Source organism: Cetorhinus maximus, chromosome 22 (genome assembly GCF_964194155.1).
Source record: "Cetorhinus maximus chromosome 22, sCetMax3.hap1.1, whole genome shotgun sequence".
Lineage (NCBI taxonomy): Eukaryota > Metazoa > Chordata > Chondrichthyes > Lamniformes > Cetorhinidae > Cetorhinus > Cetorhinus maximus.
The window spans coordinates 67613409-67634985 of NC_135900.1; the positions used below are offsets into that span (position 1 = coordinate 67613409).

At 43.2% G+C, this 21577-nt stretch overlaps 1 protein-coding gene across 1 annotated transcript in view; it reads right to left on the bottom strand.

Annotated features, from left to right (window-relative positions):
* The window catches only part of cntn1b (contactin 1b), a 595565-nt gene that overhangs the window by 285810 nt on the left and 288178 nt on the right, over window positions 1–21577 (bottom strand). Inside the window, exons 15-16 of the mRNA XM_078568473.1 lie at window positions 10290–10448; window positions 4465–4614 (exon numbers count right to left, since the gene is read on the bottom strand). Coding sequence (XP_078424599.1) covers window positions 4465–4614; window positions 10290–10448 — 309 coding nt within the window. The remainder of the gene's footprint in view (window positions 1–4464; window positions 4615–10289; window positions 10449–21577) is intronic.

The window sequence follows — 21577 nt, forward strand, 5'->3', positions numbered from 1 at the left end:
ATCGGCACCCGACCGCATTTTCACACCGGCTGGTCAATTAACGGCCACCCTGTGTGAAACACGTGCTGAAAGGCTTTGCTTAGCGCTGCCGGGGTGGGGGGGGGAGATGACATTTCTGTGGGCGCGGGTGAGCGCTGCAAGAAAGCTCCCTGAAGGCAGACGGATGCGTCAGGGAGCTGCAGACCTGAAAACGCTAAAATAGAAGTTATAAAAGCTGCAAAAAACTATTTCATAACGGAAATTTAAACCCGTCCTTGGATGAGGTTTGATAAAAAATGCAAAGGCCACATGGCCAATTCGCCCATCCACAAACTGTAAGGTTGGACAGACCACAAAAAATCGGAGAGAATTGCGCCGTTAATGGGCTCAATTGCCCTCCTAATTATCGGTGAGCGCGCTTCCGACTTTTGCGCACGCCACCCAAGTGAAATATCACGATTGCACAATGATGTCGGGACGCTCGTCCAACTCTTCCCACGCGATTTTACACCCGATCGGGTCGGACACGCACCCGCCTGCGGGACGCAAAATTCAGTTCTTAATTTTCAAGACGGGTGCAAACAGCCAAACATTTCCACGTGAAGTGATCCAGCCTGCTGACGGTAAAATGCATAATGTATAGTAAAGGTACTAAACTATGGAATCCTAGGGATTAACAGGGAACAAGCATTTGATTAATCATCAGAAACATGCTGAATATGTTCTAAAGGTGCCTTATCAGTCAAATTCATCTGCATCAAAAGCAATGCACAAATACACACACAAACATATATATCTCATGCCAAGATGGTAGAAGTGGAAAGAGCTACTTCACATCATTCTACTTGAAGTAAAGCTGAACATGGTAACATGAAAGGTTACGATCAACTTGGTAACACGGAATCCAATCTCTTGAAAGACTGAATGACCAGAATTGCTGTGCCTAGAGTCAACCTAACCTTATTGTACATCGCAAGGTATGAATTTAATGTATTTTTGCCGTTGGTAATATAAAGCAAGGAACACCAATAACTACATACTTCAGCATCTTTAGTAACAGCAGCAAAATGGATCCAGAGAAGAAAACATACTGAGCTGTATTAAAATAGACAGGAAGTCACAGGTTTGAGTTGCACCGTGCACATACACAGACACACATGTAAAAAATAATCACCCATTAAACAATGGTTGAGTGAAAGGCTAGGAGCTGATGTTGAGTAATGATTCAAATGTTTAAGATTTTCTGTATGTAGTTCTCTAAACAATCCAACAGGCCTTTAAGTTCAGGAATGAATGTGAATGAGATGACTTTCCAAGGATATGACTGCAGTGTGCATGTTAAATCATTGATAGAGTTGTACAATCGCGAAAACCCAAAATACGCTAAAAAGATACTGAAAGTCATGCTGAAATGATATCGTTGACTCTAAACAGTCACTGTACAGCAGTACACCTGTATTATATTCTACTTTGCAATTTTACACATTGTGCTGTTATTTTAAATGAAAATTAAAAGCAGTAAAACTTCTCTCAATAAGGAGCAAATGTGCCTCACAAAAGATACATCATCATGAAATGGAAACTGATCTTTCGCAAGTGCTGAAAATATTCCCGTTTCTCTCACCTCCACCCTACCAGCAACAGAAGTTCTGAATGACCTCAGTATAGCATCATTTTTTTTCTGAGAGTATAACCATGCAAGGCAGAACAGTTCAAAGAAACAAGTTTAGTTAGATTTGTAAAACTTGTGGAAATCAAGTAACAGCTTGTAACAACATACTACTAGATTGTTCACACACAGGTTCTTTTGTTACACACCCATAATATAAAAGTTGTTATGTGCAGCTTCTATGAAAAATGCATTTGATCTAAATTTGAGTTTGCAGCACACCCTTATGTCAGAATTGAGCTTGAAGTGAAGAAAATATTTATTGATCACCAAATGGAGAAGCCAAATGGCCGGACATGGAAAGAAACTTCTTCAGTCAAGACCAAGAGCAGCTCTACAGCCATTCAGATTTCTTGTTGTCAGCAATCTGCTTTGATCTTCTCAAAATTCCAAGTGCACATCTTCATTGTCCTGTACACACTGCTCAGCCGCCCTGCTTTAAATGTCCTTAGATTAAACAGATACTGAGAGAAGTAGCAACTACCTCCAAGCCTCCGAAGCTTGGAAGCTGAGGTGTTTAACTGCACTTGGGGTCAGAACATCAAGTTGGGTTCCACATCTTTAGCATGCTGTAAACAGAAAGATCCTGAAACATGGAAGGATCCTAGTTCCTTTCTGCTCCATGAGACACGTATGTACATTTTATGGTGCCTTTTCCTCACTTCCATTAATTTGTACAAACCTCAAGCTGCATGCCTTGGTGTTCAGATTCAGAAATTGTCCATTGATGAGGCAACAGTGCTGAAGACATCCATTTCCGAACCTCTAGATCAATCAAAGGACAAAGGACGAAACTGCAACTAGGAAATATAAATGCAGGTAGAACCAAGTCAACCAGGTTCGTGGCCTGAATTGGCAGGACCGAGGATCACATCAGTTCAATGGTCAATAGTTTGTATACTGCTGTTCGCCACTTCATCTCAACACCTTCACCCAATCTTATTCAATCTATTTTAAAATCAAAGTTTTCAGCACCTAATCACTGCTTTCTAATTTAGGTGATCTCTTTTGTATGCTTTTCGACTCTGCTGTTTCCTAAGTTCCACGTGGGCCTTGGGATTTCACGTATTTCTCAACAAGACAAATCTAGTGAACATTTTTACTGATTTTCTGTAGCTTTCCATGTCTCCTTATTCAGGTCCCCTTATTTAATGTGTTTCCCATGATTATGAACACACACAATAAACACCAATCCTTCATTCCAAACATCAAGCTGCAGTACAAGGAACACTAAACTCAGTGTTATAAGGCTCTACCTTGTGAGGTGGGACTGTAGTTCACAGAACTGGTGGTGTAGTATTGTAACCCTATTCCTCACCTGATCACTAACCCAGTGAGGTTTAATGTTGGAAGCAGGGCTTCATAAAGTTATCCCTTCAGAGCTCAATTGCTCCAAGTCAAGTCAATGTTTTTAACAATTCGATAGTGAAGTATCTAGTTTCTTTCAAAAATAAGCCTTGAATTTTGTTTGAAAATCTAGGTAAGAACACAGAATCAGAGTCAACATTTAATTGATTTTTAATTGATTAAAAGCTTTTAGCTTTTTGTTTTTATTTAATTGATTTTGCCATTCTATACCATTCTTTATGGTATAGACCCTGATTTTCTTTAAAAGGTAATCAAAAATAAAAATTTATTTCCTCCATTTTTTCACAGTTGTTCTTTTAATCTTACTCTAATCTTAGCTACAATACATTGCATCTTGTTCCTCTACCTGAGCAAGCAGACCACTGTATGTGGACAATAAGGACTTCCTGATTGGACTCACTGTGCGACTCAGGCCAATGGTGGGATAAGATTGAGTCAGTATGGTCTGAAGTTCCATTCAAATGCTGACAAAGCATATTTTAAAACCAACTCTCACCAGCACTACAATATGAAGCCGCAGCTCACACAGCTACTAGCTAATTGATCAGTGGCGCAGTTAATCATTCTTTATCACCCTCTTCATCTCAGCATTGCCGTAGATGCTTTTAACCTCAGGTCAGGAAGGTAGAATGATGAGGACTCATCCACAGTTCTGATGGGCAGTCTTATTCTATACATTGACTGATGGAAGGAAATCTATCCCAAAGGTAAATAAGGGCCTGTTAACCCTATGGGCCATGACCTCAGTTGGTTTAATGGCATTACCTGCAAATCTTATGATATAATCTATTGCAAGCTGTGAGAAGCAGCTAAAAAACTGACTGTTCTGAATTCAAAGTCAGAACATTTCAATTACCTGTTAATTCAAGTTGTATTTATGTTTTTACTTTACATTGCCATTTCACTAAGAATGCTTAATATGATTAGTGGATAATCCAATTTTTTCTTGTGCAAGGAACAAACCAACAGGGTGGATGTATCTGTAAAAAGAATCCCAGTACCATCAATGGTACAGCATAGGTTCAAAGCTTCCTGCTTGGCATTCTTGACTATTACTCAGACTCTGTTGTACCTGGCAGGTGCCAAATGGAGTGCCTGACAATGGAGGAGCATGTCATAGTAGGCATCAATATTGGCAATAGAACAACAGACATGAGGTGGTTCATAGCTCATGACAGCTTACTCCCTTTGCAAGCTGAAATCAAATTGGAGTCAGGAAGGCAATAATATTGATGGGAAGGAGGGTAAATGTTGCTCATTTGAATTTGAATATTGCTTAGGGTTCCTAAGAACCCTATCCACAGAAGTGTGATACCAACCCACCACAGTTACAAGTATACTTTCTACCAATGACTAAAGGTTATGAAATTTCCAAAATGCTGCATGATTTGCACAATAATTTATTATGAGGAATAAAATGTGAAATATTCCCGCAGCTGGCACCTCACCTGCTTCAGCTGTCCGGATTTTCGCAGATGGCAGACTGGGTTCTCCCATCCCCAGGGTATTGGTTGCTTTTACGCTGAATTCATAATCCATCCATGGGATCAAGTCGACAACCTTTGCTGTTTCCATGTTGCCTTCAATATCCTGAGGATCTAAATAGGAAAAAATGAGAGAGAGAGAGAGAGGGAGAAAGAGTAAGAGAAAAAATCTTTTAAGTTTGACAACTGACACCAGAGACATTCAGACGTAAATCACAAGAACAACTCATTAATGACATTAAACCATACCACCTTATTTTTGGGAACTCAGTTTATCCAGCAGCAGTTAAGCAATATGGGCCAATGAAGTCTCACCTTCTACCACATTCTAACTCAAACGGTGATAGGAACACAAGTCACGTCAGCAGCCATCGATTTTGGGGGCAGAATTGCTCAGGATTCTTACTCACATCCAGTGATTCTGATGGGAAAGGGTGCCTTTGTGGGTGTTGGGCAAGGCTAGGATTGGATTTGATTGTGATTCCCCAGAACTTCCTTCCACCATCATCATTCAACCTCATTTCTCCTTGCAAATTGTAGGTCTTATCCTGTTTTTCACACAGGGTTCTGCTCTGGGCAACCATTTTCAAATTTTCCACGTGTTTCCAATTGTTTCATTGATTTGCCTGGCCTTCTTTTTCCTTGTGAGGAAGGAGGTAAGATTCATCGACTTTCTACTCATATAGGTTTGGCTTTTTCGAAGCATATCACACTATTTTCTCCATCCCTTGGATACCATGGTCAAATTTCCCGCTGACAATTATTGTCCAAGCTCATACATGAGAGACGGTGACTGCGACAAAGAAACTGGAGAAGGCCATTCAGCTTCTTCAGCCTGTTCCCACCCTTCAATTAGATCATAGCTGATCCACAACTGGGCTCCATTTTTCCATTCTTAATGTATATCCCTTGGTATCCTTGCCTAACAAAAATCGATCTCAGTCTTGAAAATTTCAATAGACCGACCAGCCACAACCTTTCTATCAAGAAAGTTCCAGATTTCCACTACCCTCACTACCCTTGACATGAAAAAAAATGCTTCTTGATTTCACTCCTGGAAGGCCTACTTCGGATTTCAGCATCTGCAGTATTATGCTTTTATCTTCTCATTTTAAGAGTGTTCCCTTTGCTTTTGACTCCCTCACGAAAGGAAATTACTTGTGTTTCAAGAGCTGAGACACAGTGAATAAAGGGACACACACTGGATGTCACACAGCATTTTATGATATTAGGAAGCTGAAGTAATCAAATAAAACAATTGAATCTTATTTCTCTTCATGCTGATGATTTGTAATTTCTGCATTACACACACAGAAAGGTTCGTTTTTAAATCTGCACACCTCACTGGACACTGTGAATCTTGTACACATGAGAAGTGAGTCAGACGACAGAGGTTCTGCAAAACCTGTGAATCATCCATCTACTGAACAAAGAAATGGGACGACACAAAAAGCAAGGTACACAAGAAATTGGAGTGGTTATGGTGCTGGACTAGCAGCTTAGAGATTGCATGTTCAAATCCCATTGTGACCAGTCGTGAAACAAAATCAAATGCATCTGGCATCAGAAAAAGTAAATAAAAGCTCAAATGTTTCACTCATCTTAATGTCTTTCTGAAGGATCTTAGCAATCGCTCCATAACATGATCCTAACTAGGGCTGCTTGAAGCCAAGAGAAGACAACGTCACAATGGGCAATGAATGAGGCTTTGCATCCCCATCCTGAGAACAAAATACTCTTAAAAAGGCAGTGGTTTTCACCAGAACCGCCTGGGAGACCTACACTATACTGTTTCAATGTTGCAGCATTCTGATTAAAAGGGACCATTTGAGAAGGAAGCTCCTTTGCCACTGAAGCCTGCCCCAATCTTAAAAGACAGATGGTTCATTAGCTGCAGCTTGTGTTACTCTTACATGTTGCCCACTTTATTGGGAGGTGCTTGCTGTGCTTAAGCCAATCTACCACATAGGTAAGCATGATCGTACTGTGGCAGACATGTCTACCTTTTCTTTTGTCCTCCACTCAGTGTGTACGGCCCATGTGGAAAGTTGTAGAAAAAGCAACAGTAACGACATGCGGACATCTCCCACAAGCTCCACACAAGTGCAGCTCAAATACATGTTTTTGTAGAGGCTGCTTTGAATGACTGCCATGCAGCGTGCAGATTGGGTGGGTGCAGATGGCTTGAATTCACATACAATTAAGAGTGAGCAATCTTTGCTCCATATGATGAACATTACATTCCTATACAAAAACAGAATTACCTGGAAAAACTCAGCAGGTCTGGCAGCATCGGCAGAGAAGAAAAGAGTTGACGTTTCGAGTCCTCATGACCCTTCAGCAGAACTGAGTATAGTTAGGAGAGGGGTGAAATATAAGCTGGTTTAAGATGGGGTGGGAGAAGTTGAGGGGGGGGCGGTGGTTGTAGGGACAAGCAAGCAGTGAAAGGAGCAGATAATCAAAAGATGTCACAGACAAAAGGATCAAAGAGGTGTTGAAGGTGGTGATATTATCTAAGAAAATGTGCTAATTAAGAATGGATGGCAGGACACTCAAGGTACAGCTCTAGTGGGAGCTCCCACCTATGGCACCTCCCCATGCCCACGCAGAAGATGCAACACCTGCCCCTTCACTTCCTCTCTCCTCACCGTCCAAGGGCCCAAACACTCCTTTCAAGTGAAGCAGCATTTCACTTGCATTTCCCCTAACTTAGTCTACTGCATTCGTTGCTCCCAATGCAGTCTCCTCTACATTGGAGAGACCAAACGCAAACTGGGCGACCGCTTTGCAGAACACCTGCGGTCTGTCCACAAGAAAGACCCAAACCTCCCTGTCGCTTGCCATTTTAACACTCCACCCTGCTCTCTTGCCCACATGTCTGTCCTTGGCTTGCTGCATTGTTCCAGTGAAGCCCAACGCAAACTGGAGGAACAGCACCTCATCTTCCGACTAGGCACTTTACAGCCTTCCGGGCTGAATATTGAATTCAACAACTTTAGATCTTAAACTCCCTCCCCCCATCCCCACCCCACTTCTTCCCCCTCCCTTTTGTTTTTTTCAAAAATTTATATAGATTTTTCTTTTCCCACCTATTTCCATTATTTTAAAATCTACAACTAATACCTTGTCAGTCTTTCCACCCCACCCCACTAGATCTGTACCTTGAGTGTCCTGCCATCCATTCTTAATTAGCACATTTTCTTAGATAATATCACCACCTTCAACACCTCTTTGATCCTTTTGTCTGTGACATCTTTTGATTATCTGCTCCTATCACTGCTTGCTTGTCCCTACAACCACCCCCCCCCTCAACTTCTCTCCCCCCGCCCACCTTAAACCAGCTTATATTTCACCCCTCTCCTAACTATACTCAGTTCTGCTGAAGGGTCATGAGGACTCGAAACGTCGACTCTTTTCTTCTCCGCCGATGCTGCCAGACCTGCTGAGTTTTTCCAGGTAATTCTGTTTTTGTTTTGGATTTCCAGCATCCGCAGTAGTTTTTTGTTATTACATTCCTATAGATGTTCACCCTCACTTTGCTCTCGATCATCACAGGAACACTTTCTGGGGCAATAAATGCAAACGGAGGCTACCAATGTGTCGATGTAAACAGAAGTAACCAGTGAAGGCAGGAAGTAGCTAAAACATATCAACTACGCCCTTTTCCGTCCCCTTTGGCGTCAGGCGTCATGGCAGGCGTGAGCGGACAATATGGCAGGCCACGTTTCCCACCGCCACACATCAGGAATGTTATTTTAATACATTTGCATATCATTATAAGCCCTGCTTGCCGGAATCATCCCCCCACGCTGGATCACCCAGGCATGAAGGTGTGATTGCACAACTGAACATAAGTGACGTACACCTGGCAAGCTGCACTCTGCTTGGGACTTCGAGGTTTGTTTGGTGCCCTACATGAGGAAGCTGCAAGGTAACGGAGGCAAATCGGAGGCCACCTGCAGCAAGACGGCGTGTTTGCCTGCCTTGCTTCGGGCAGCATTTGTGCTCATCAGCGTCAGGCTTCACAGACAGCACCACACCACTTTTCGGGAGGCTCACGGCAGGTCAGTACCTACCAGATCAGCCATAAGGCAGCAGTGGCTTTTCAGTGGCTGCAGGGCAAAGGGTTTGTTGGAGAAGGAGGAGAAGTGCCCTCAGGTAAGGGAAGAGGCTGCAGGGTGAGGGCTGTACTGGGGAAGGGAGGTATCCCAGGGTGTGTGTGGGTGCACATGCTGATCTGTGCAAGTTGCCTCAAAATGGTGAGGGCTGAGGAGGCAGTCTCCAGAGGAGATGAGGCTAGATGGCGATGTGAGGGTTTGTGTGAGAGAGTGAGTGGTGATGTTCCTTGAGCTGGCAGTAGGTGAGATGCCAGTGAACGTGTGATAGCCTTGTGAGTCTGAGAGTTTAAAGTGATGAGGTGGTTGCCTTACCCTGGTGGCACAGATGAGATCATTCATCCGTTTTCTGCACTGGATGGCCGAGCTCTTGTGTGCAGCATTGGCCCTGATCATATCTGCCACCGCCTCCCAAGCCAGAGTGGGTGAGGCTGATGGGCCTCCTGTGGTCAGAGCAGGGGTAGAGGACATCACGGTGGGCCTCCACTATGTCTAGAAGGCGTCCCAGGGATGCGTCACTGAATCAGGGTACTGCACTCTTCTTGGCCTTTGGGGCCATGTATTCACCAGTGCAGTCCTGGGCTGCAAGCGCCGAGAAATGTTCACACGGTTGCAGTTTAAACATGGTGCTCTGTGTGAGGAAGCAGTGAGGTAATGACTTTGTGGGCAAATTGGAGGCCGCCTGCCAGCGAGGCAGCATGTTTCCTGTGGCTGCATAATTAATTGAGGCAGAAATGGGACAATAAGGCACAAAAACCCACCATTGCAGCTGGTGGGTAAAACGTCCTTTTTTCTGTCCGCTACCACACAGTGCAAATCTGGGACAATTCCACCCTAAAATTCAGTTCCTGATTGATCCTACATTAGCTAACCACAGCCTAGGCTGGGGTAACATTACAATTGAAATCTGTACACCCCAGGTTAGGAAGCAGAGAAGAAAACTTTTGCCAAGGTTCCTGGTTTTGATCACTAGAACCCCTGGTTTTAAAAAAAGGCAAGCTTGGACATTATTTGAGGACAGATCTCAGCCAAGCAATAATATGTTTCATACTGCTAATGCAGCATCTTGAAGTCTTACAGCACTGTTAACAAATAAAATGTCTGAAAGCGCTTTACAGGTTTGCATTGGTATTGGATACTTAGGCAGGAAGGAAAAGAGCAGGAGATGTGTTGGGAAGGGCCACATCAAAAGTCTGGCCAACACTGTCATTTACTGCCTAGTGGTCATCTCATACTGGATATGGTTTGGAAATAGTTACCTCATGGAGCTGTCTAGCCCAGACACATCCTAGTCTGTGTTAACTTTAAAATCCAATCTTAAACACATCACTGACTTTAATTTTCTCTTGTAGTCTAATGGCTAATGCATCTAGTTTAAGTTAGCTGAACAAGAAATTTATACAAACCCTTTATCCAGTGCATGAACAGGGAGATAAATCCCTTATTTATCAGTACTGTCTCAATACCCACTGCCCTCCCCTCCACACCCCACAAAGAGATTAAAATGCTGCTTTGGTTAACTGGTTTTCAACACCTTAGTGTATAGAATATGATTAATAAAATTATATATATTCCTCTGATTTTGAATAAAAAAGAAACAGAGGCCAATGCAACATTTCTGGCCGTGCTTTTCTTGTTCAACCAAACCTCTTCCATCTGTGGGTTGTGACTGACCTGTTTTGGCCTCTTTCCATTCATCAGAATCAAAAAACTTCTGCCGAATGGTATACTTGGAGATTGGGCTGTGATTGTCTGTCCCTCGACTCCAGGACAGGGTCACAAAGGTGTCTCCGATATTTTCAACCCTCACCCCTCCAGGGGGTCCCGGTGGACCTGAAAGAAGCGATTCACAAAAGGACAAATGAAGCGCGAGTCACACAGTGCAAAGCAAACATTGCAGCGTTCAGTGCAGGAAATATTGTCAATAAATATTCTTCTCACCAATTACTAAAGACTGGCGGCAGCTCATAATAAGGGTCACTGCAAATAACAAAATCCCGACACTCCAAAAAATGATCTAATCATTTCTGATCATTCTGCATATTGCAGATCTATTTTAAGGGCTTCTGAATTAAGTATTTGATGGATGATAAGCTGATTTAAACCAGGACGCCATACTATAGGAAAGATGTGAACGCATTGGAGAGAGTGCAGAAGAGGTTTAAGAGAATGGTTCCAGGGGTGAGACACTTCAGTTATGAGCAAAGATCGGAGAAGTTGGAACTGTTTTCCTTGGAGAGAAGAAAGCTAAAGGGAGACTTGATAGAAGTTTTCAAAATCGTGAGGGGTCTGGACAGAGTAGATAGGGAGGAACTGTTCGTAAATGGATCAAGGACCAGAGGGCACAGTTTTAAAGTGTTTCGCAAAAGAATCAAATGTGAGGTGAGAAAAAACTTTTTCACACAATGACAATGAGTAATTAGGGTTTGAAATGCACTGCCTGGAAGTGTGGTGGAGGCAGGTTCAATCGTAGCATTCAAGAGGGCATTGGACAGTTATTTAAATAGAAACAATGTGCAGGGTTACGGGGAAAAGGCAAGAGATTGCCACTAAATTAAAATGCTCAGAGAGCCGGTGCAGACACGATGGGTTGAATGGCCTCCTTCTACATCATAACAGTTCTGTTCTGTGATTCTGGGTTAATATATTATCAGAACTGACAAACAAAGTAAAATTCAACATATAGCAAATAACTGAGGGTCTAGTTATGGCACAGATTGCATCTAGAGCTCTAACTCTGCTTGATAAAAACTTTCCTTTATATAATGCCTTTTATGTAACAACAGGTCTCAGAGTGCTTTACAGGAGAAGTGGACATCAAACAGGAAGGAGGAGAGAAAAGTTATGAAAGGTAGCTCAAGGCAGGGTCGGAGAGGCAACAAGGTAAAGAACTTTAAGGTGAGGACTCCACCTCCAATGATGGAGTGAGGGAGATGAGAGAGTCAAAGAGCTGTGTTATATGCTTGGGACATAGGGATGGAGAAGATTTTAGCAAAGTCCTGGAGAGATTTCAACTCCATGCTATCACACAACTTAACAAAAGGTGATAAATAAGCAGTGATTGGATTATTCTTCTCTGGTCAAAGATTCAACTGTTTGCAGTGTTGTACAGCAGGCAGCTCCCCACATCTAAAAGGAACAATAAACTGTGAACACGCCTGTGAATACAGCAGTATAGAGGTTATCTGCCCATAACAACTCAATCTCAAAAGCAATTGCTTTACCTTTTTTTATGTAAATAGTACAGCACAGACACAATGGGTCAAATGGTTTTATTCTGTGCTGTATGTTTCTGCGATACATGCCTGTAATAAATATTTATCTCAGTATGGCCACTAGGATCTCAGCAAAGTATAATGGTATGTGCGTGAAATTTTCGTGAAACCAGATTGTCTTTCTCATTGGGATTTTGATGAAATGAATTGGTGAGAGGGTGACATTTTCAATCAGGTCCAACTGAACTGTGAGAAACATTCAGCATTTAGTTCTCTGGGTTGTCCTTTAAAAATTGCATTGCATTGGAAGAGCTCATTTTGAGGTACATAAGGTGGAATTTTACGACAGCAGGATGTTATGGTGCTGCCGAAGTCAAAAGAGTTTAGAATGGCTACCCTCATTTTACGTCCCCATTACTGTCGTGATGGGGCAGCAAAAATTCAGCCATAGTACTAATACCTTTCATGAAAGTAGGATTGCATAGAATTTACAGCATGGAAAAAAAGGCCATTCAGCCCAACTAGTCTATGCTGGTGTGTATATGAGGCTCTTCCCATCTCATCTACCTCATCTCAAGCTTTCAAAATATCTTGCTATTCCGCTTTCTTTTAGGTATGGGCCTAATTTCCTTTGAAAGCGTCTAAGTTATTTACCTCCACCAATTTCTGTGGTAGCGAGTTTCATATTCTAGCCGCTCTCTGAGTGAATAAAATTATCCTTATTTCCCTACTGGATTTATTAGTAACTAGGTCTGTTAATGCCTTGTCAATTACCTTGTTAAGGTTTGTTAAGGTTAAGGGACACAGGTGATGGGTATTAATTGTCTTTGAGCACATATAAATAGGGGATAGCTGGGACACTGGGTTGTGTGGGAGTGCAGCTGTGAGACGGAACATGTCAATAAACACTCTCAATAAAGGAAAGCTTGGTTTTGGCTTCATCAACTGGTTTGGGTCCTTTTAAAAACCCACTCCCCACATCAGAACTGACAGTTGACAACTTGTACTCAGTTCTACTAGTTAGTAATTAATGTATAAAGTTTTCACCTAACATTTCCTTTCTGTGCGCAGCAAACTCATATATGCCAGCCAAGATTGGTGAGTAACCACAGACAAAGATTTCCTCTCATCATTTCACACAGTCCTGCACAATCTCCTTCCTTCTTATGCCACCACTAAAAACAGGTTAGTTCCTTATGCATGTCATTGCCACTTGTAACATTTTGCTGTGTGCAAAATAGTAGGAAGCATATTCCTACAATACATCTGCATTTCAAAGTAACACGCTGTGTGAAGAATGTTTGGGGATACTTCCCATCGCATATAAGGCATAGTTTAAATACAAGCCAAAGATCTACAAGAGTTCACAGCATCCAATCTCTTCCTATCTGTTAGCTATTTTTTCTGTGTACATTGATTTACCACCATGCTATTCCTGTTGTTTACTAATGAAGATGTTTTCTTCAAGGATATCACTATTCTTCTTTAGTTATTTGACAGTCGTCTGGAGGTTTCAACAGGAGAAGATCCTAGCAGTTAATATTTGTAAAGGATTCCCCAAATGTTGGTGTTTGCAGGTGACCCTTGGGTGGCAGTATAAGGATCATCATTTCTTTCAGGACATCCTTGAGAACGAAGAAACACTGAGGTCGTATGAAAATTACTTTTCGGTGATTTTTGTGCTCAGTGGTGTTAGAAACAGGACACTCAATCATTCATTCAGAATGTTCAGTCGAGGCATTCAAGAGGGAATTGGATTGTTATCTAAAAAGGAGGAATGTGCAGGGCTATGGGGAGAAGGCACTAGCCAAATTGCTCCTACAGAGAGCTGATGCAGACACGATTGACTGAATGGCCTCCTTCAGTACTATAACAATTCTGTGATTCTCCGGTTATTTTATTTGATGCCACCAGTGTCATCATCACTTTACCAAAATTTTTCACCTATTAGACTCAGTGGACACTATATGTGTCTTCTACTTTGGTCCAATAGTGTCATTTCAATGTACTCCAACCTAAGAAGTACCTCCATACTTCATCAGTATATATTTTCCATTGTAATGAACATTCTTTAGCACTGAAATGAGACAGCCAATTCAATGTCAATCAGAAACACTTTGGGGTAATTTTCAACTATGTACCCAGACTCACTGGGTTCTGGGCAACACTAGAGGAACTCTATGTAACAGTCCAGATGAGAAGAATTTTATCTCATCAGACACAAGACAGGCCTTAAATCCAGAATGAAATGGCAAAAGCATAGTGTGTTTATCAAGAGCATCAAACAGACACCGACCCAAATAGTTTTTTTTCTTTCATTAGCTCCGGCTTCTAAAGGCAGAAACAAAGGTCTACATTATCTATTGCGTTATCACATCTTGGGGTAGCATCTCAAAGCTGGACACAAAAGTCAGGCTGTCATGTTGCAAACGCAGCAGTCAGTACACAGCAAGAGGCTGCAAGCAGAAAATGAATAAATGACCAGTTCATCTGTTTTAGTGGAGTTGCTCCAGGGGCAAATGTTGAACAGGACACCAACATAACTCCCTGCTCTTCACTCTGAGAATGCTCTGGGGGTCTGCAAAGACATCCTCGAAGAACATCTAATGCTGTGACTTTTTTTGCACAGGGCCATGTGGCAGTTTGCATTATGTTTATTGTCAATGAACATCCCCTTGGTAATGAATTTCCACCTTTTCATCCTCGTAATCAGAGGTAATGAGTATTCCAAGACAGGACCAACAGGAAAATCTGAAACCCAGTTAGTAACTGTCTCCAAAAACAGCTGCATCTTAAATTTAACTCTGAGTGCTGGATGTAGTGAGCCTAGCAGTCTAGCTCATGAGGTGAGTGCAACATGGCAAAACACAGTGGGGTAGAATTTCCACTTTGGGAGCAATCCAAAGTCTTCTTTTTTTAGGTTTTGCTCTAATAAATCACCGAATGCGAAATCTGCCATGACCCTGGGAAATCAGGCAGCGCTGAGAATGTAATTTTTCTTTTCAAAATTTGCTTTGAAAATATTCCTTGACATATCTAAGAGTGGTAACTTTTTGCACTTTGACTCATACAATTGAAAATGGATTTATAACAAAAAAAAGGAGCAATTTAATCGCAGTGTTTAGTCCACAACCTATGAATGACCTGAAAATAATGGAAAAACTTTTTTTAAAAATCGAACCATTTACTAGTCACGCTGGGGTACAGTAGTCAGTTTAATGAATTAAAACAAATGATATTCAAAAGCTTGTCTATAAACGTTCGTGTCCCAACAAAAAAAAACTTCATTTGTAGAGCCATCTCGAAGGTCCTGAAACATTTGCAGTTAGTGGAAACTCCCAAAACTGATTCATCCATTCAGGGAACGTGGCTAGTTTTATGGCCAGGGCCAGCTTCTCACACAGCCTTTTTACAGTAGTGCAAAAAATTGCTGGATGTTAATTGTTCTTTAAGTTCCATGATCTTTTGCGTTGATTTCACCGAACTTGGGCAAATTACAACACAGTGTGTCCAAGCAGAAACTCCAGGCCATATAATGTTCTTCCCAAATCCCAGTCACGGCATAAAGTGCTGGAAGTCCATTTTAAGTAAATCTTTTTATATTCCAGTGCTTTCAAGTGGCTAAGGCACTCAATTTGGAAAACAGATGTTCCTTGACTCATAACATATGGACCATCCCCTTGCAACCTGTCATTAGACATGTGCCATTTTGTACATGAATGGTGTTTGCAGCAGTGGTTTTCCAATTACACCGTAGGTACAGAGGGGGAGTTTGGAATAGTCACACAATTCTAGCAAAACAGAAAATGGAAAATTCCACTCACTGCCAAGGACTTACTGGCAAGATGTAAAACAAATTGATGTACCAGCTTACCATTTGTGATTGTGAGCTCTCACAATCGCATCCGCCCCCAATCAGGTGCTTTTCATTGTCAAAAATATGTTTTGTTCCACTTGACTATTTGTTTCCTGTGGTTAAATCGCAAACCCCACTTATTGGTATGCAAGTTCAAAGAAAGGCCAATTAAGTGATGGTAACTGTCTCATTATCTTCCAGCACTCTTGAACACATTTCAGAAAGAGGAAGCATTTCTGTCTGAAAGGTATGTGCACTTGACTTCACCAGTTTTGCCAAAAATCCAGTTTCACTTACAGAAAATGGCCAATATCCTGTAGTTGGGATGTCAGCAACAAGGGGGTCATCATAATTAGAATGTGGAGCAAAATTAGGAGACATATATTTATGGGGATTTTTGGAACAAAGACTGTTTTGCTACAAGGAATTTTTCTGTTAGTGACCAATGTGTTTTATTTTAAAGTAAGGATTGCAAAATGTTTGAAGTAGAGAAGGATACAAGCTACAAGGAGGGTGGGTATAGACATGATGGGCTGAGCGGCCCCCCTTTTGTGCTGTGAACCTCTATTGTTCCATGAAACACAACAATTGAGGACAGAAACTGATTGTCTATATGACATTGACTGGGCCTGCTTGGTAATTCTAAGGCTGATGGCCTGGTTCAAACCATGTTGCAAAATACTGTTGGCAATTGAATTAATCCAGCAACAATCAGATGGGACTGGATAATTTGGTACTTCAATGAAGCCATTCAGTATACAGAGCCCATTTAAGGATATATGTGACGAACAGCTGTATTTGCCCCATACTTTGTGCAAAGTGATACACTTTGATTTGGTTCACCTTCAAAATTTTTTTTTAATTCATTCATGGCAGGTGGGCTTCGCAGGCTGGGCCAGCATTTATTGGCCATCCCTAGTTGCCCTTGGGAAGGTGGTAGTGAGCTGCCTTCTTGAACCACTGCAGTCCATGTTGTGTAGGTACACCCACAGTGCTGTTAGAAAGGGAGCTCCAGGATTTTGACCCAGCGACAGTGATGGAATGGCGATATATTTCCAAGTCAGGATGGTGAGTAACTTGGAGGGGAACTTCCAGGTGGTGGTGTTCCTATCTATCTGCTGCTTTTGTCCTTCTAGATGGTAGTGGTCGTAGGTTTGGAAGGTGCTGTTGAAGAAGCTTTGGTGAATTCCTGCAGTGCATCTTGTAGATGGTACACACCGCTGCTACTGCGTCGTTGGTGGAGGGAGTGAATGTTTGTGGATGTGGTGCCAATCAAGCGGGCTACTTTGTCCTGAGTGGTGTCAAGCTTCTGGAGTGTTGTGGGAGCTGCACTCATCCAGGCAAGTGGGGAGTATTCCATCACGTTCCTGACTTGTGCCTTGTAGATGGTGGAAAGGCTTTGGGGAATCAGGAGCTGAGCTACTTGTCGCACGATTCCTAGCCTCTAACCTGCTCTTGTAGCCAAAGTATTTATATGGCTAGTCCAGTCCAGTTTCTGGTTAATGATAGCCCTCAGATTGTTGATAGTGGGGGATTCAGTGATGGTAATGCCATTGAGCATAAAGGGGCAATGGTTGGATTCTCCCTTGTTGGAGATAGTCATTGCCTGGCACTTGTGTGGCATGAATGTTACTTGCCACTTGTCAGCCCAAGCCTGGATATTGTCCAGGTCTTGCTGCATTTGGACATGGACTGCTTCAGTGTCTGAGGAGTCGCGAATGGTGGTGAACATTGTGCAATCATCAGCGAACATCCCCACTTCCGACCTTATGATGGAAGGAAGGTCATTGATGAAGCAGCTGAAGATGGTTGGGCCTAGGACAATACCTTGAGGAACTCCTGCAGTGATGTCCTGGAGCTGAGATGACTGACCTCCAACAACCACAACCATCTTCCTTTGTGCTCGGTACAACTCCAACCAGCGGAGAGTTTTCCCTCAATTCACCCTGACTCCAATCGTGCTAGGGCTCTTAGATACCACATTCAGTCAAATGCTGCCTTGATGTCAAGGGCAGTCACTCTCACCTCACCTTGGGAGTTCAGCTCTTTTGTCCATGTTTGAACCAAGGCGTAATGAGGTCAGGAGTTGAGTGGCCCTGGCGGAACCCAAGCTGGGCGTCAGTAAGCAGGTTATTGCGAAGCAAGTGCCGCTTGATAGCACTGTTGATGACCCCTTTGATTACTTTCCTGACGATCGAGAGTAGACTGATGGGGCGATAATTGGCCGGGTTGGATTTGTCCTGCATTTTGTGTACAGGACATACCTGGGCAATTTTCCACATAGCCGGTTAGATGCCAGTGTTGTAGCTGTACTGGGACAGCTTGGCTAGGGGTGCGGTAAGTTCTGGCGCACAAGTCTTCAGTATTATTGCCGGAACTTTGTCAGGGGCCATAGCCTTTGCAGTATCCAGTGCTTTCAGCTGTTTCTTGATGTCACATGGAATGAATCGAATTGGCTGAAGACTGGCATCTGTGACACTGGGGACCTCCGGAGGAAACCGAGATGGATCATCCACTCAGCAGTTCTGGCAAAAGATTGTTGCATATACTTCAGCCCTATCTTTTGCACTGATGTGCTGGGCTCCTCCATCACTGAGGATGGGGATACTTGTGGAGCCTCTCCTCCTCCTCCAGTGAGCTGTTTAATTGTCCACCACCATTCATGGCTTGATAGTGCAAGATTACAGAGCTTAGATCTGATCCATTGATTTTGGGATTGCTTAGCTCTGTCCATCACTTGCTGCTTATGCTGTTTGGCACACAAGTAGTCCTGTTTTATAGCTTCACCAGGCTGACACCTCATTTTTAGGTCTGCCTGGTGCTGCTCCTGTCATGCCCTCCTGCACTCTTCATTGAACCAGGGTTGACCCCATAGCTTGATGGTAATGGTAGAGTGAGGGATGTGTCGGGCCATAAGGTTACAGATTGTGTTTGAGACAATTCTGCTGCTGCTGCTGGCCCACAGTGCCTTGTGGATGCCCAGTCTTGAGTTGCTAGATCTGTTCAAAATCTATCCTACTTAGCACAGTGGTAGTGCCACCCAACACGATGGAGTTGTCCTCGTGTGAAGGTGGGATTTCGTCTCCACAACGACTGTGCGGTGGTCACTCCTACAATACTGTCAGGGACAGATGCATCTGCGGCAGGCAGGTTGGTGAGGTCAAATATTTTTTTCCCTCTTGTTGGTTCCCTCACCACCTGCTGCAGACCCAGTCTAGCAGCTATGTCCTTTACGACTCAGCTAGCTCGGTCTGTAGTGGTGCTACCGAGCCACTCTTGTTGATGAACATTGAAGTCCCCCACCAAGAGTACATTCTATGCCCTTGCCACCCTCAGTGCTTCCTCCAAGTGATGTTCAACATGGAGGAGAACTGATTCATTAGCTAAGGGTGGTACGTAGTAATCAGCAGGAGGTTTCCTTGCCCACGTTTGACCTGATGCCATGAGACTTCATGGGGTCCAGAGTCAATGTTGAGGACTACCAGGGCAACTCCCTCCCAACTGTACATCACTGTGCTGCCACCTCTGCTGGGTCTGTCCTGCCAGTGGGACAGGATATACCCAGGGATGGTGATGGTGGTGTCTGGGACATTATCTGTAAGGTATGATTCCATTAGGATGACTATGTCAGGCTGTTGCCAATTTTGGCACTAGCCCCCAGATGTTAGTAAGGAGCACCTTGCAGGGTCAACAGGGCTGCGATCACTGTTGTCGTTTCCGGTGCCTAGTTCGATGCCAGGTGGTCCATCCGGTTTTGTTCCTTTTTTGTGACTTTGTAGTAGTTTGTTGCAATGGAGTGGCTTTCAGAGGGCATTTAAGAGTCAACCACATTAAATGGTAATTCTGAGGTTCAGGTCTTTCCACTGGAAGTTCCTGTCAGTGAACAATCCAATCAGCTCAGCAATCTCAGCAGGGCATCCAGGACCAGTGTGAACAGGGCAAGAAACTGTGTATCTCCTTAAGCAATCAAATTGAAAAATCCCCATTGAGGCACTCAGAATTTAAAACAGGAAGTGTAAGCTGCAATAGTCAATTCAATGAGAAACTTTACAGTAAGTGAAACAGAGGAAAATGAAGATAGGGTTAGCAGAGAGAGATAAAAGGTAAAGTTAAAAAAACTCTTAATTTTTGAATATTTCCAACATCAGCCGCTTCATTAATGACTTTCCTTCCATCATAAGGTCAGAAGTGGGGATGTTCGCTGATGATTGCATGATATTCAGCACCACTTGCAATTCATCAGATACTGAAACAGCCCATGTCCAAATGCAGCAAGACCTGGACAATATTCAGGCTTGGGCTGGCATGTGGCAAATAACATTTACACCACACAAGTGTCAGACAATGACCATCTCCAACAAGAGAGAATCTAACCAGCGCCCCTTGACATTCAATGGCATTACCATCGCTGAATCTCCCATTATCAACACCCGGGGGGGTTTCCATTGACCAGAAGCTGAACTGGACTAGCCATATAAATACTGTGGCTACAAGAGCAGGTCAGAGGCTAGGAATCCTGCGGCAAGGAACTCCCCAAAGCCCGTCCACCGTCTACAAGGCACAAGTCAGGAGTGTGATGGAATACTGTCCACTTGCCTGGATGACTGCAGCTCCAACAACACTCAAGAAGCTCCACATCATCTCGGACAAAGCAACCCGCTTGATCTGCACCCCATTCACAAAAATTCACTCCCTCCACCACCGATGCACAGTGGCAGCAGTGTGTACCATCTACAAGATGCACTGCAGGAACTCACCAAGTCTCCTCAGACAACACTTTACAAACCCACGACCACTACCATCTAGGAGGGCAGCAGATGAATGGGAACACCACCACCTGGAAGTTCCCCTTCAAGATACTCACCATCCTGACTTGGAAATATATCACCATTCCCTCACTGTCGCTGGGTCAAAATTCTGGGACTCCCTCCCCAACAACACTGTGGGTGTACCTACACCACATGGACTGCAGCAGTTCGAGAAGGCAACTCACCACTACCTTCTCAAGGGCAATTAGGGATGGCCACTAAATACTAGCTTGGCCTGCGATGTCCATATCCCATGAATGAATTTTAAAAATAAATCTGAAGGAATGAGACTCCACTCTTCTAAAAGATGATTTTCAGTGCCAGAGTTTTGTTTGACAGTATAAGACTTATCATGTCATGAATTAGGCACTTAGATTGGAATGGCCAGGACCTAACTTTTTTTGTCGTGTTTAGTCCATTTAAGTCCAGCACACTGTTCCATGTATCTGAATAAGGAGCTACACTACAAGATACTATTATCTCATTGCTTCTGGAGAACCAGGGAAGCTCAGATTTCTGTGTTTAACTGCATATCTGTGATTTCCTCAAACTGCTACGTACCTAAATAACAGTGATCATTGTTAGCCAAACTGTCGTTTCTACTGAAAATACCAGCCCAAAATGTCTGAATGCAGTGTTTATATAGATGAACATTCAGCCACAAAGTTGTTGCTCACACCTTTCTACAGGCATTGCACGTTGTAATCAAAGCGCTTTTATTCATCATCTTCCCTTTCACTTGTAAATTTTTTAAAATTCTTTCATGGGATGTGGGCTTCAATGGCTGGGCCAGCATTTATTGCCCATCCCTAACTGCCCTTGAGGAGGTGGCGGTGAGCTGCCTTCTTGAACCGTTGCAGTCCTTGTGCTGTTAGGGAGGGAGTTCCAGGATTTTGACCCAGTGACAGTGAAGGAACGGCGATATATTTCCAAGTCAGGATGATGAGTGACTTGGAGGGGAGCTTCTAGGTGGTGGTGGTCCCACCTATCAGCTGCCCTTGTTGTTCTAGATGGTAGTGGTCATGGATTTGGAAGGTGCTGTCTAGGGAGCCTTAGACAGCACCTTCCAATTAAATATATGTC